The sequence below is a fragment of the Trichomonas vaginalis genome, chromosome VI (genome assembly GCF_026262505.1).
Source record: "Trichomonas vaginalis G3 chromosome VI, whole genome shotgun sequence".
Classification (NCBI taxonomy): domain Eukaryota; phylum Parabasalia; order Trichomonadida; family Trichomonadidae; genus Trichomonas; species Trichomonas vaginalis.
This window is the reverse complement of record NC_067208.1, coordinates 20259660-20272408: the sequence shown is the minus strand read 5'-3', so window position 1 is coordinate 20272408 and position 12749 is coordinate 20259660. Positions and strand designations below refer to the sequence as shown.

The following is a 12749-nucleotide window of genomic DNA, read 5'->3' as shown; positions in this document are numbered from 1 at the left end:
TCATACAAACATCTGTCAAAAACCGTTTTTTACTTCACTTAAAATGCCACGTAAGCTACGTAAGAATATACGTAAGAGGAAGGGAGCATTGAAACATCCAATAGTAAAACTGACACCACAACAACAAATGATGAATGACCCCACTATGTTGCAACAAATGTCAAGCAACCCTATGCTTTTAAACCGAGTTATTGGTGCACAGAGTGGAGGTTTAAGAGCGGCACTTTTAGCGAAAATGGCAGGCTATGGTGGAGCTGCAGACGGAACAGCCTATAACCCTCAAAGTCAAATGAATTTGAGTTCACTCAAAAATCAAATATCAGATGTCAAAAAGTCAAACATAGACATACAGAAGCAAATAAGTGAAAACGAAAAGAAACTAGAATATGACAGACACACAAAGAAACTCAATGAGTTAAACGTAGAGAAAAAGAAGAAAGAAGAACAACTGAAAGAACTAAGTACAGAGGAATATGCGAAAAAAGTGTCAGAAAAAGCAGCAGAAGTAGCAAAAATGGAACAAGATGTTATAAATTTGAAAAACCATACTACTCAATATAAAGTACTGAAAGATGAAGAGATAAAACAAAAGCCCTGAAGACATATATGGATAGCGATGAGTATAAAAAGAAGTTGAAGCAAATGTAAAGGCAGAAAAACTTTTACAGTTGCAAACCAAACCGTACAGTATGAAAACTTAGCACAAGAAAGTAAAAATAACGACGCAGCCATGCAAAAGGCAATGAAAAGCGCAGAATATATAAAAGCTAATAATGACTGGTTAGATGCCCAAGCCAACGCTAAAGCAGCCCAACTTATAGGGTCAATAAGGACAAAAATACAAGCGGATGAAGACAGTTCAAATGAAGCTTTAATGAATGCTGACTTTAAGAACGCCTTCGAAGCTCTTCATAGTAAGGTAAACTAGTGAACGACTTCTCATCTGGAAAGAAACTGAAGTCTGAAGGTTTCGACAAAGAGTTAAGAGAAGTAGCACAAAATATGACGAAAATAACAGATGCAGCAACGAGACAGGCAGTTCAAAGTGCCTATGACTCCGTGAGAGCAGCTGTTGTGGAAAGTCAAGAAAAGAGTTACAACAGACCAAAACAGACCTAGTAAATGCTTTCTTAAAAACGAAAAGTCAGGTAGGACATTATGCTGCAGATGGAACATATGTGCCAGCTGGTGGAACTTATATACCAGCTGGTGGAACTTATATACTAGCTAGTGGAACTTATATACCACCAAACCCTCCAAGAGAAGCACCTGCACCAGGACTACCTAAAACATTTACATCGTCACATGGACACAGACACAGGCATGCACCAAAACCAACACAACAACCAACAGTTCAAAACCCAGCACAGCAACCAACAGTTCAAAACCCTGCACAGCAACAACAACCAACACAACAACCAACAGTTCAAAATCCAGCACCACAACAACAACCAACAGTTCAAAATCCAGCACAACAACAACCACAAACAGAGCAAGGACATAAAAGAAGTAGAGAAAAAGGAAACCAAGAATTCTTAAAAATGCTTAAGGAAGATTATGGTTACCCAGATACTCTTGACTTTAGTGACAGATATAAAGAAGCTATTAGAAAGTTCAAGGAAGGAAATACTGACCCGAACCTATTTAGCTTTATGGTTCAGCACCAAATGGGATATAATTTCAAACCTGGAAAATACAATCTCGCTAAGGGATATGATTTAATAGCATATCATCCAAATGACATGAATGAATTTACTCCGAGATATTTGGTGTCAGAGCTAAATGATAATTCAACTCTCTTCATGAAACGCGTAAAAAATAGAGACGGAACGAAAGAAGAAAGGTTTATGAGTCCGGATGACTTAGATAGGGAACTTGTTAAAAACGGTCTCGGAATATATGAAATGCCAGCAGATGAGGTACAAGAAACTCCACAGGAAGAAGTTCAGATACAACCAGACATGGAAGAAATAGTTCAGCAACAACAGCTAGAAGAGCCTGAAGGAAACGAACAAGTCCCTCCTTTGGAAACTAACTTCACAGAACTAGATGAAGATTTGGAACAGCCGAAAAATCTTGACCCTCAACAAGAGTATGCGGAGAATATGGAATCTTTCCAAGAGTCTAAGAAAAATTCGGCTGACATAGTAGAAGAATATCGAAAAATTTTCACCGACATACAAAAGACTCCAACACCAGATGAAAATATTCAGCATAGAATGGAAGTACTGAAGAAAATGTACGCAAATACAACAATCCTTTTTACTTACGACCATATAACGTTCAATCTTTGGCTGAACTCGGTGAAAAAAAAGGTTAAATTTCAACAAAACATATAGAAATGAAACATTGTTTAAAGTTCATTCAGAACCTAACCAAGATGGAAACAAACCTACTTTTGTTTCTGCAGACTATGGAACTACAATGAGATGGGTCATAAAGCTAATCCGGATAGGTGGTTCATAAACTTACAACCACAATTCAAGAAGTTGTAGACGCAATGGAAGTGAATGGTGAACCAGATATAGCTGGTATTTTCAGCGCGGCTTTAATGCCATTGAAAGATATGAAACATGCAGATATTTTGGACCAGTATGAAATGAACATGGCTGAAGGAAATATAACACCTGACGTTCTAGAACATTTATCTCAAAGAACTACACAGAACCATAGAGATGGTATATTTGGTGAAGAGTTTAGAAAGAAAGTTAGGGAGAAAGAAGGAAGAGAACCTATTGTACATGACCTTGCAAACGAAAGTTTGCAAAATGTCATAAAAACTTACTTTGCAGACAATGAACTGAGAAGGGATGAATATTTAAGAAAACTCAAACGGACAGTACCAAATGAAATGTTAGTATTGAAAAACATGTTCCGTGACAAAATAAAACCAACTACAGAAATAAATGACGCAAGACTGAAACGTTGGGTAAAAGCTTTCCCATTCACAAAAGATATTATTGGTAACATGGAAAGAAAACCAGAATGGCTACAAAAACATATATTTGGAAACGAGCTTATTCCATATGGACAAGCTCTGTTTGAAGAGCTTGAACCGGAAACTCAGGAAAGAGTCATGCAAACAATACGCGAAGACTCAAATACAAACTATGACAAAATCTTTCTAGGATATAGGTTACCTGAGATGGGCGACCAGAGCCCAAAGGCAAAAAGGACATGGGAAATTTACAACATACTAGGTGAACATGAGGCAAAGATGCAACAACTTGAAGCAGAGGGCAAGTTACCAAAAGCGACACCAAAGAAGAAGAGAAGAGTAGAACAAAGTGAAAGTAGTGAAGAAGTAACTTCATCTAGTGAAAGTAGTGGCAATGAAGGAAAAAGAAGAGTTAAAAACTCAGTCAGGAAGAAAGTAAAGCTTTGTCCGAGTGGGTTCTATTATGATATATAAATCCAACTATTCTATATTTTTACCCATATGAAATGTACGCCGCTCAGAATATAACGCCAACAGTTTTGGATGCTATGAATGGAAATGTTTCCGAATGGTATAACGAATGCGACAATGCCATTAGAAGGTCAGAAATAGTTCCTGGAACTTACGAATATACAACTGCTGTTTCTTATGGAAACGTAGGTGAGTTTGGAGAAGGTTCTTCAACAACAGTAGATATTGCTTGCGACAGGTTTCATATTATTTCTATTGACAACTCATTCTTATACGTGGAACAAGACATTGAAATAAAACCTTCTGCCAAGTTGTCTGACAAGAAAGGTTGCAATGGAATTTTCTATGTCGGATACCAATATGCTCCAGAAGTTTTCATGGGATATAAGATATATTCTAACCCTGACTTAGTTCAAACAGTAACATGGGCAAACTATGAATGGTTCGCTTTGAGAAACTCAGTACAACCACAAGCTAGAGAACAAACAGACCAGTATGCAAATATTGAAAAAATAAGAAGACTTGACCCTAACGTTCCAGGAGTTTATGTTAACCTTTCTGGTTCAGATGGAACTGCTGCCACTAAAGTAAAACTGAAACTTAGAGTTCCTTTGTCATCTTTCCTCATCTTCAGGTTTTTAAGATACTTGCCAAACTGGGCAGGAAAAATTTCTATCGAACTTACTCCAAGCAAAAATAACTTAGTCATTGCACCAACACAAGACCCATTCACTCTTACAGACGTAAAGGGAACAAATCAAACGTCATTCGCCGACTTTTGCAAAGACAAAGTTGACTTAGACTTTGGTTTCTCAAACTTCAACAATGAAGTAAACTATTATTTCAATGCTGCTGGAACTGCTTGGGACCCAGTTAAGTTTACATGCGAAAAGTTTGAATGCAAGAGAATAGAAAGCAGACTTGCAGTCTATATGTTGGACCCAGATATTTCAAATGCTTTAGCTGCCAAATATATTGCAGTTCCACTTATGTTCCCTATACACCAAATATCTGTCAAAGACTTTGCAGGTGAAGTTGGAAACCAAAGTGCTGACCCAGGTGCAAGAACAGATATTGCTTTAACAACTGCAATGAAACATGCAGATACTATGTTTGTACTGTTCAGACGAACTATAAATGACTATTCTTGTTTCTACAACCCTGGTATTAAATATCATATAAACATAGATGGCAAATATTATCCAAGAGAAGAATATTCTACAGTTGAAGATATGAGGTCATACAACTTGACATTAGATGCTATGAACTTTAACAACAACTTCACAACAACCATTAACCCTGAAATGCAAAGTTCTATTATGCCATATGTGAAAGTATGGACTCATACAGGAGGTCAAAAAACTCAATATACAAATGGAGACCGTTCAAACTTTTGGCTTGGCATTCCATTTGCTGACTCAGAAGACTTTATGGGTGGTATTTCAACTGTTGGTACTGTACAAATACAATATACTGGTGACAGAGACGGTCCAGATGAATTGAGAGCAAAGAAGTTTACAAAACCAATAGCACTTTTCACGGAAGATGCTCTTTTGAAGATTCGTTCGATGAAACCTGCTGGGGCTCCTCAGATTGGCATAACGACAGCTTCCATCGAGCAGATTTTGGCAGCAGGTCAGTAAGTTGTTCTTTGACACTTTTCTCACCATCGTAAATAGTTATGACACCTGTTTTGACATAATATTGTATTATAAACTTTCCTTTAGTAATATCGGTCAGTTTTGTTGTTATATTTTTGTCTGCTTCAAGAACTTTCACCATTTCAGTTATACCAACTTTCTTTGCTTTATGAAAATATTTAGGTTCAGCAAAGACTGCTATTCTATAACATTTACCATTGTTTGTGTAAAGAACTATTCTGTCAATGTATTTGTATTGTTTGTGTGTGTAAACTTTGTTTTGCTTCAATTCGAAGAGATACTCGAATGCGTCCATATTTTTATTCTAAGTAAAATGTCATTTCCGAAAAATAGAAGCGTAAGTGTTTCAAAAGGTTTAATGGCGGTGGCAGATGTGAAGTTAAATTCACCAACTCAAACAAACAGTCAAAGTGTTATTGTCAATGTCAAAGACAGAGATGTTGAAGTGGGGAAACCATACGAAGACGAAGATGGTATAACAATTGTTCCTGTAAAAGAACCAACATATCCTGAAGTTAACAGAGACTTAAGTTCTGTTGCAGATATTCGAAACGACTACCAACAACTGAAAGACAAACTTCAAACTCAGGAGAAGATTTGTCAAGCTTTAGGTATAATGTTAAACTTGGTCGAACACAACCCTGTAAAAGTGAACTCATATGTCATTGCACCTCATGAAGTTTTGAAAGAACTATTGAAACTTTTGACAGAGGCAGACGATATAAACATCAAAGAAATAGAACCCGACATTAGTTGCTGTGGTGTTTCATATAATGCCATTGACAAGATATACGTTATGAAAGGAGGTGAAACGTTGAACTTAAAATATAGTTTCCCGGACGTTATAAAAATATTTGACGACCACAACATTTCATTAAAATTTATTTGCTAAGTAAATGGCAGAAGACATAATGGTTTATACTATTACGACTAAAAACCCCGAGTCATATAATTCTATAACAACAAACTTACAAAGTCCTCAAGGACGATATTGTAAACTAACCTTAAACACAATGACGACTAAAGCCTGTTTTGCTCTTTTGACACCAGAAGACTTTATTGTTGTGAATGGTAAAAAATACTCCTTTGAAGATATTTATTCAGATATACCACCAACAGGTTTTGTTGACTTATTTAATACTTTAAGTACGGGTGTAACATGTGCTGCAACTAGAGCAGGTTTCATTATGTTTGGATGTCCGACTGAGTTTACTATAAACGATATGAGCTATAATACAAAACTTATTTCTGGTTTTTACTACCAACAGTTTCCTATAACAGGAAAAGGTGTCATACAAGGAATGTCTATTCCATTGACATTAAGCACACCAATCTTATATATTGTTTCAAACTTAGGTTCAAAGTGTTATTCGAATGTCGACAGAAACTATTATGACCAAAAGATACTTATGCGTATAAACAATACTTTCTCTGCTGGTTTGCCTATTGTTCATTCGAATGCAGAATTTTCAACCTTAGTGAACTCAAACACTTTGGCAAGTATAACGTTGACATTAGTTGACGCAAACTTTGTTCCTGTAAAACTTTTATGTCCTATGTATTTGTCAATGACGGCAGAAAGTTTCGAATTGGAAGATGCAACTGGTGAAAGTATTGTATTACAAGAACAACTTCAACAACAAATAGCTCAAGAACAACAAATGCAACAAATGGAACAGGAAATGGTTCAAGAATAAAAAAAATATTTTTTTTATTTTTATAAAAATGTACAGAATAGATGTTTCAGATTTTTATGACTTCCAAGCATTCAGAAATATGTGTCCATTTAGAGACTATAACAAAGCAGTCGAGAATTTGAAACGTTTAGTCATTTATGTCGACTCTGCCCCAGAATGTTATGTTATGAAAGAATGGGATGTTGTCTTTAACAAACCAAGAGCAACAATAGTTTCAGAACAAGAATGTAGACAGAAACTTAAGAAAATAAAAGTCGTACAAGTTGGCATGAAGATGTTAGATGCTTGGGATATCTTATTGTCAAAACTTGAAGATTTTTCAGTTCGTGGTATAAAGTTCTATACACCATCTCCAAACTTCTATTCTATCTTCACTGGATATAAATACGAACAAGTAGAATGGAAAGAAAATATTATAGAAGCTTGGTTAGACCATGTCAAAGAAATTATATGCAATGGAAACGAAAAGGTTTATGAGTATATCTTATGTTGGTTTGCAAACATCTTACAACATCCAAGTGCTAAAAATGAAACTGCTCTCATTATAATTGGAAAACAAGGAACAGGTAAGAATACTTTCTTTACAGATATCTTATGCAAACTGTTAGAAGGTTATTCGAACCCTAATATGACAAACTTAGAAAACATCTGCGGTAAATTTAACTCTTCAATAGAGAATATGAAACTTATAGTATGTAACGAACTTCAAAGTATAGATACAACAAAAATTTTGAACTCAGATGCTTTGAAGAGTCTTATAACAGACAAAGTTGGAGTTGTTGAAAGAAAGTATAAAGACCAAAGAGTTTGTGAGAATGTTGCAAACTTCATTATGGTTTCAAACAATGCTGTTCCGATGAAGTTAGAAAGTTCTGACAGAAGATATGTAGTTGTCAGAACGTCAGATTCTCATATGCAAGATACAGAATATTTTGACGACTTAGCAGAAACTTTGACATCTGACTTTTACAACCACTTGTTCTCATATTTCATGACATTAGATATTTCTAAGTTCAATCCAAGACAAATTCCACATACCGAAGAGAGACAAACATTGTTAGAAGCAAACAAGAGTGTATATGAACTGTTCATAGATGAAACTGACTTTGAGTGTTTAGATGAAAGGTCATTGTACGATTCGTATAAACAATATTGTCAAGAATATGGTTATATGACAGCGTCTAAACGAACATTCTTGGCAAATGTCAAAAGTCTTTTAGACGTACAGAATGGTGTATATACAAAGAAAAATTTTTCTGAGTAAATTTAAAAAAAAATATTTTTTTATCCGATAGAAAAGATGACGAAATTCATCTCAGTAAACAAGTACATGTCAGGACTTAAAGAAGAACTAGACCCATTCACATATTTGAATGTTTACTTCTACCATTTTGAAAAGTCTTCATTCAGCAAAGTTTGGAACATCGAACCAGTTAAGTTTGCTATTGTGACTAAAAATGGTGCGAAATTTGAAGACTTAGACATAGAAGGTTTGTTAACAGTCAAAGAAAGTTTTGACAGAAGGTTTTCAAACCTTAAAGAAGGCAAAACATACAAACTTGTTATACCTTATGAACCAAAGAAGACAGACGACTATGAATATTATGAGTCTAAGATAGTTGAAGTTCAAGGTAAGTTGGGTAAAAAGATTTTAGAGTCTAAGCCGGTGTTTGCTCCTAAAGAGGAAGAGAACATTGACATTGACCCAGAAATGTTCTAAAAATAAAATTTTATTTTTACATGTCAAATTTCTTCTTCGGTGGAACTGGCTCTGGTTCAGGTTCTTTCTTCTCTTCTTCTACTTTCTTTTCTTTATTTTCTCTCTTCTTCTTTTCTGGTGGAGTTATGTCAAATTTCTCCGAACCATATTTTTGTAAAAGTTCTTTGTCCTTTAATAGCTCATCTATTCTGTTTTCTATTTCATCTTCAAGAACAGCGCATGTGTCTTCTTTGCATTCTAAGAAGTTTTGTTGGACTTCATCTCTCCAAGAGGCGTCATCTCTGTCAACAAGTCTGTCATTGACAAATTTTAAGACTGCTCTGCTTAATGTTTTATGGTTCTTGTCATATTCCCAGAAACAGAACTTTAGAACAAATTCACCTTTCTTGTTTACACTATGTAAGATTTTATGGTCGACAGATGTTTTGCTGTCGAAAAGCTTGTCTCGAATATAGATAGCGAAATCGCTAGACATTTTCTAAAAGATAAAAATTTTAATTTTTCTAAAAATATGTTAGAAAAAAAGTTTGCTGACATTGACAAAAAATTTGAGAATGTTTTAAATAAGAACAAGAGGAAGTTGGAAAATGCTCAGATAAAACCCATACATGACAAGTTCTTATTTGCTCAGAATGGTATAACAGGTCTAATTGCACCACCTGGGTCTGGTAAGACTTTCACTTATCTTAAAATGGCTGCACAACAACAAGAACTAGATGAGAAGAACCCATTCTATGAGTTAGTAGTCATTTGTAGTACTTCGGGTCATTTTGACCAAACCGTCAATTCGTTCAAAGATATTATAAAGAAGTCTAAGTTAGTATGTATAAAGGATACTGAGTTGTTGGATTGGATAAAGAAGTACCAAAGAAGAGTTTTGAAGTATAATGCTATAAATGAGTATATAAATTCGAAGTTTAAAGACCCAAATGAGGAAATGCAGAGAATATTAGAGAAGAAACACTTCAGAAACAAACAGAAAGAGATAGAATACATTTCGAAGAAATTGCAATCTTACGATTGGAAGACTTACCCTCACAGATGTCTTCTTATCTTAGATGATTTCGCCTCTCATCCTTTGTTAAAGAATAGAGAACAAGACATGTGTCGAATTCTTAAGAAGCTCAGACACTTTAACATTTCAGTCGTAATATGTGTACAGACAGCCAAGAGTTTAAGTAAGGATGTTAAAAGAATACTTACTGACATTATACTTTTCCCCGGATTGTCCGAAGACGATTTCATGGAACTTATGAAAGAGTCCATGGCAGGTAAGTTTGACAGACATGAACTATGGGAGAAGTATAAAGTCATACAAGACCCTCATACTTCTTTCAGAATTCATATCTACGCGAACAAAGTTCAAATTGTAAAAAGTCAAGCTTGAAAAATAAAGAGTTCATTTACTCTGCTTGTTTGAAGTTGTCAAAATACTCTGTTATTTTTTCCTTTAACAATGGCAAATCTTCTTTGAAGGTAAGTATTGTACAACCTTTAATATCATAGTGTGTTTGAGGTAACGTATCTTGAACTATTTGTTTCACATCTTCATTTGGGGTCATTGAAATCGGTAAGTTTTCGCGATAGAACCAATTTCTGTCAGATTTGTAAATCTTAGCAAGGTCGTAAAAGCTTTTGTTGTTTCTTCTGACTAAATGCAACATAACCATATCTTTATCTTCTTCATTTTCCATCTCTTCAGTATAAATCATATACTTATAGTTCTTTTCCTTACCTTTTGGTACCGAACGTGGTATTCTTTTCTGAATGCTTTTGTCTTTTGCTTCAATGACTTCATCTTTTGCTTGAAGTTTCTTTTCCATCTCTTCACGTTCTTGTCTATGAATTTCGTCAAGAAGTTTGTAAACATGCCATGCATAACGTGGGGAAGCCCACATTGCAACAGCATTTACTAATAGTCTATGAACATAATATCCTCTTAAATTTATTGGCAAATTTTTACGATTTTCATGTGTTTTATGCAAGGCCGAAGAAAGTCGGTCTAGAGAAATTTCACTCAAAAGTTCTTGTGTGCTTTGGTTTCTGAACCAGTCGTCTGCGTGTTTAGTATCTGGTGCAAAACATGCTGTCAAAATACTTTGCATTTGGTACATATCGTCTTTGACCGAACGAATGAGACATAACTGTTTGTTATACTGTATGTACTCGTATTCTTCATTTATAGCTTCATGGACTATAACTGTTGTTGTGTTCTCTGTTGTTGACATATCTGTCTTTATATTCCGGATAAAAAAAATAAATAAAATAAAACTAACTTTATTTTCTGACTTTCACAAAAGACCAAAAATAAACGCTTTACATGTATTTTTCAGCAACTTCGTCAAATAATTTTATAGCACTATCTATCTCATCTACTTCAAACGTTTCTTTACCTTTCATGGGAGCACCATACATTTTCTCAAACTTTTCAAGTAGTTCTGTTTCTGCAGCTCTCATATCGTTAACGAACACAACCTTGACTCTATTGACTGTACTGTCATATCTTTGAGTTATATTATATGTTCTTCCTATCTTATATCTCTTTGTATTGAAGTCCTTCGGTTTCTGAACGATATAAAGTAAGCCTTCACTGCAACGTTCCGTATCGAATGAACCATATGTTATGAAGTTATATCCAACAACTGGGTCTAACCATAACAAAACTATTGGTATAAGACTTTTGTCTATAAGATATGCTCTTGTTCCATGAAATGCTACTGATATCATAAGCTCAGGATTTCTTGTCAAAATTTTCTGAGTAGAAGCAATTCTAACCCAGTCCTTTGCTTTCTTTCCAGATGGTGTTATAATGTCTGACAAAGAATATTTGTTGTATTTCTTTGAGTATCTTACGTTTAAATCACCTATTCTAACCACTTTGGTGTCATTGTCTATCTTTTTAACTGTTTCAAACTCAACCTTTAACATTTCTGTTCCTACATACAAAATAAAAAAATAAATAAAAATAAAACTAACTTTATTTTTTCTATTTTGTATAAAAGATATGATTTCAGGGATTTTTTTGACGAAGTGTCAAAGTTCACTTCGTCAAAAATAACACAAAAATAGTGTATTTTAAACGAAGTGTCAAAGTTCACTTCGTCAAAAATAACACAAAAATAGTGTATTTTAAACGAAGTGTCAAAGTTCACTTCGTCAAAAATAACACAAAAATAGTGTATTTTAAACGAAGTGTCAAAGTTCACTTCGTCAAAAATAACACAAAAATAGTGTATTTTAAACGAAGTGTCAAAGTTCACTTCGTCAAAAATAACACAAAAATAGTGTATTTTAAACGAAGTGTCAAAGTTCACTTCGTCAAAAATAACACAAAAATAGTGTATTTTAAACGAAGTGTCAAAGTTCACTTCGTCAAAAATAACACAAAAATAGTGTATTTTAAACGAAGTGTCAAAGTTCACTTCGTCAAAAATAACACAAAAATAGTGTATTTTAAACGAAGTGTCAAAGTTCACTTCGTCAAAAATAACACAAAAATAGTGTATTTTAAACGAAGTGTCAAAGTTCACTTCGTCAAAAATAACACAAAAATAGTGTATTTTAAACGAAGTGTCAAAGTTCACTTCGTCAAAAATAACACAAAAATAGTGTATTTTAAACGAAGTGTCAAAGTTCACTTCGTCAAAAATAACACAAAAATAGTGTATTTTAAACGAAGTGTCAAAGTTCACTTCGTCAAAAATAACACAAAAATAGTGTATTTTAAACGAAGTGTCAAAGTTCACTTCGTCAAAAATAACACAAAAATAGTGTATTTTAAACGAAGTGTCAAAGTTCACTTCGTCAAAATAACACAAAAATAGTGTATTTTAAACGAAGTGTCAAAGTTCACTTCGTCAAAAATAACAGTTATATAATGAAATTTGTTGCTGAATTCAATAAAAATATATTTTAGGTGAAGCCAAACTGGGGCGTTTAGAAAAGAGGGCTTAGAGAAAAGAGGTTAGATCTAACCTTCTACCCTAAAATATATTTTTATTGAATTCAGCAACAAATTTCATGAATTTCCTCATATGCTTGCTACCCTCGAAAAATCGAGGATAGAGATTCCGTATGAAAATCGTGAAGAACAGCGAGTAGGTAAAAAATCTTACTCGCCAAAACTCTATGAAAACAGTGAAGAACAGCGAGACCGACTTTATTCGGGGTCGCTTAAAACTCATGAAAATCGTAAAAAATTGCCAAACGGTTTGAGAGGTTGGTATGTACATAGACTATTAGTAAATGCAGTTGCAATGTGG

At 34.3% G+C, this 12749-nt stretch overlaps 6 protein-coding genes and 1 pseudogene across 7 annotated transcripts, besides 1 other annotated feature; 6 read left to right on the top strand and 1 right to left on the bottom strand.

Annotated features, from left to right (window-relative positions):
* Window positions 1-606: 606 nt before the first annotated feature.
* Window positions 607-1870, top strand: TVAGG3_0898160 (annotated as a pseudogene). The gene has a single exon. A coding segment is annotated over exon 1 (1264 nt).
* Window positions 1871-2367: 497 nt separating this feature from the next.
* Window positions 2368-12749: a mobile genetic element.
* On the top strand, window positions 4399-5052 carry TVAGG3_0898150 (protein of unknown function, DUF4106 family; the record flags this gene model as incomplete). The annotated part of the gene is made up of 1 exon (XM_051251157.1): window positions 4399-5052. One exon carries the CDS (start codon window positions 4399-4401, stop codon window positions 5050-5052), a length of 654 nt encoding a protein of 217 aa, XP_051086632.1.
* TVAGG3_0898140 (protein of unknown function, DUF4106 family) lies at window positions 5516-5962 on the top strand (the record flags this gene model as incomplete). Its single annotated transcript, XM_051251156.1, has 1 exon — window positions 5516-5962. A coding segment is annotated over one exon (447 nt), but the record flags the coding sequence as incomplete, so codon positions are not given.
* Window positions 6480-6767, top strand: TVAGG3_0898130 (uncharacterized protein; the record flags this gene model as incomplete). Its single annotated transcript, XM_051251155.1, has 1 exon — window positions 6480-6767. One exon carries the CDS (start codon window positions 6480-6482, stop codon window positions 6765-6767), a length of 288 nt encoding a protein of 95 aa, XP_051086630.1.
* Window positions 6796-8031, top strand: TVAGG3_0898120 (uncharacterized protein; the record flags this gene model as incomplete). Its single annotated transcript, XM_051251154.1, has 1 exon — window positions 6796-8031. The coding sequence occupies one exon, from the start codon at window positions 6796-6798 to the stop codon at window positions 8029-8031; it is 1236 nt and encodes a 411-aa protein (XP_051086629.1).
* On the top strand, window positions 8068-8487 carry TVAGG3_0898110 (protein of unknown function, DUF4108 family; the record flags this gene model as incomplete). The annotated part of the gene is made up of 1 exon (XM_051251153.1): window positions 8068-8487. The coding sequence occupies one exon, from the start codon at window positions 8068-8070 to the stop codon at window positions 8485-8487; it is 420 nt and encodes a 139-aa protein (XP_051086628.1).
* Window positions 9891-10601, bottom strand: TVAGG3_0898100 (KilA, N-terminal/APSES-type HTH, DNA-binding family; the record flags this gene model as incomplete). Its single annotated transcript, XM_051251152.1, has 1 exon — window positions 9891-10601. One exon carries the CDS (start codon window positions 10599-10601, stop codon window positions 9891-9893), a length of 711 nt encoding a protein of 236 aa, XP_051086627.1.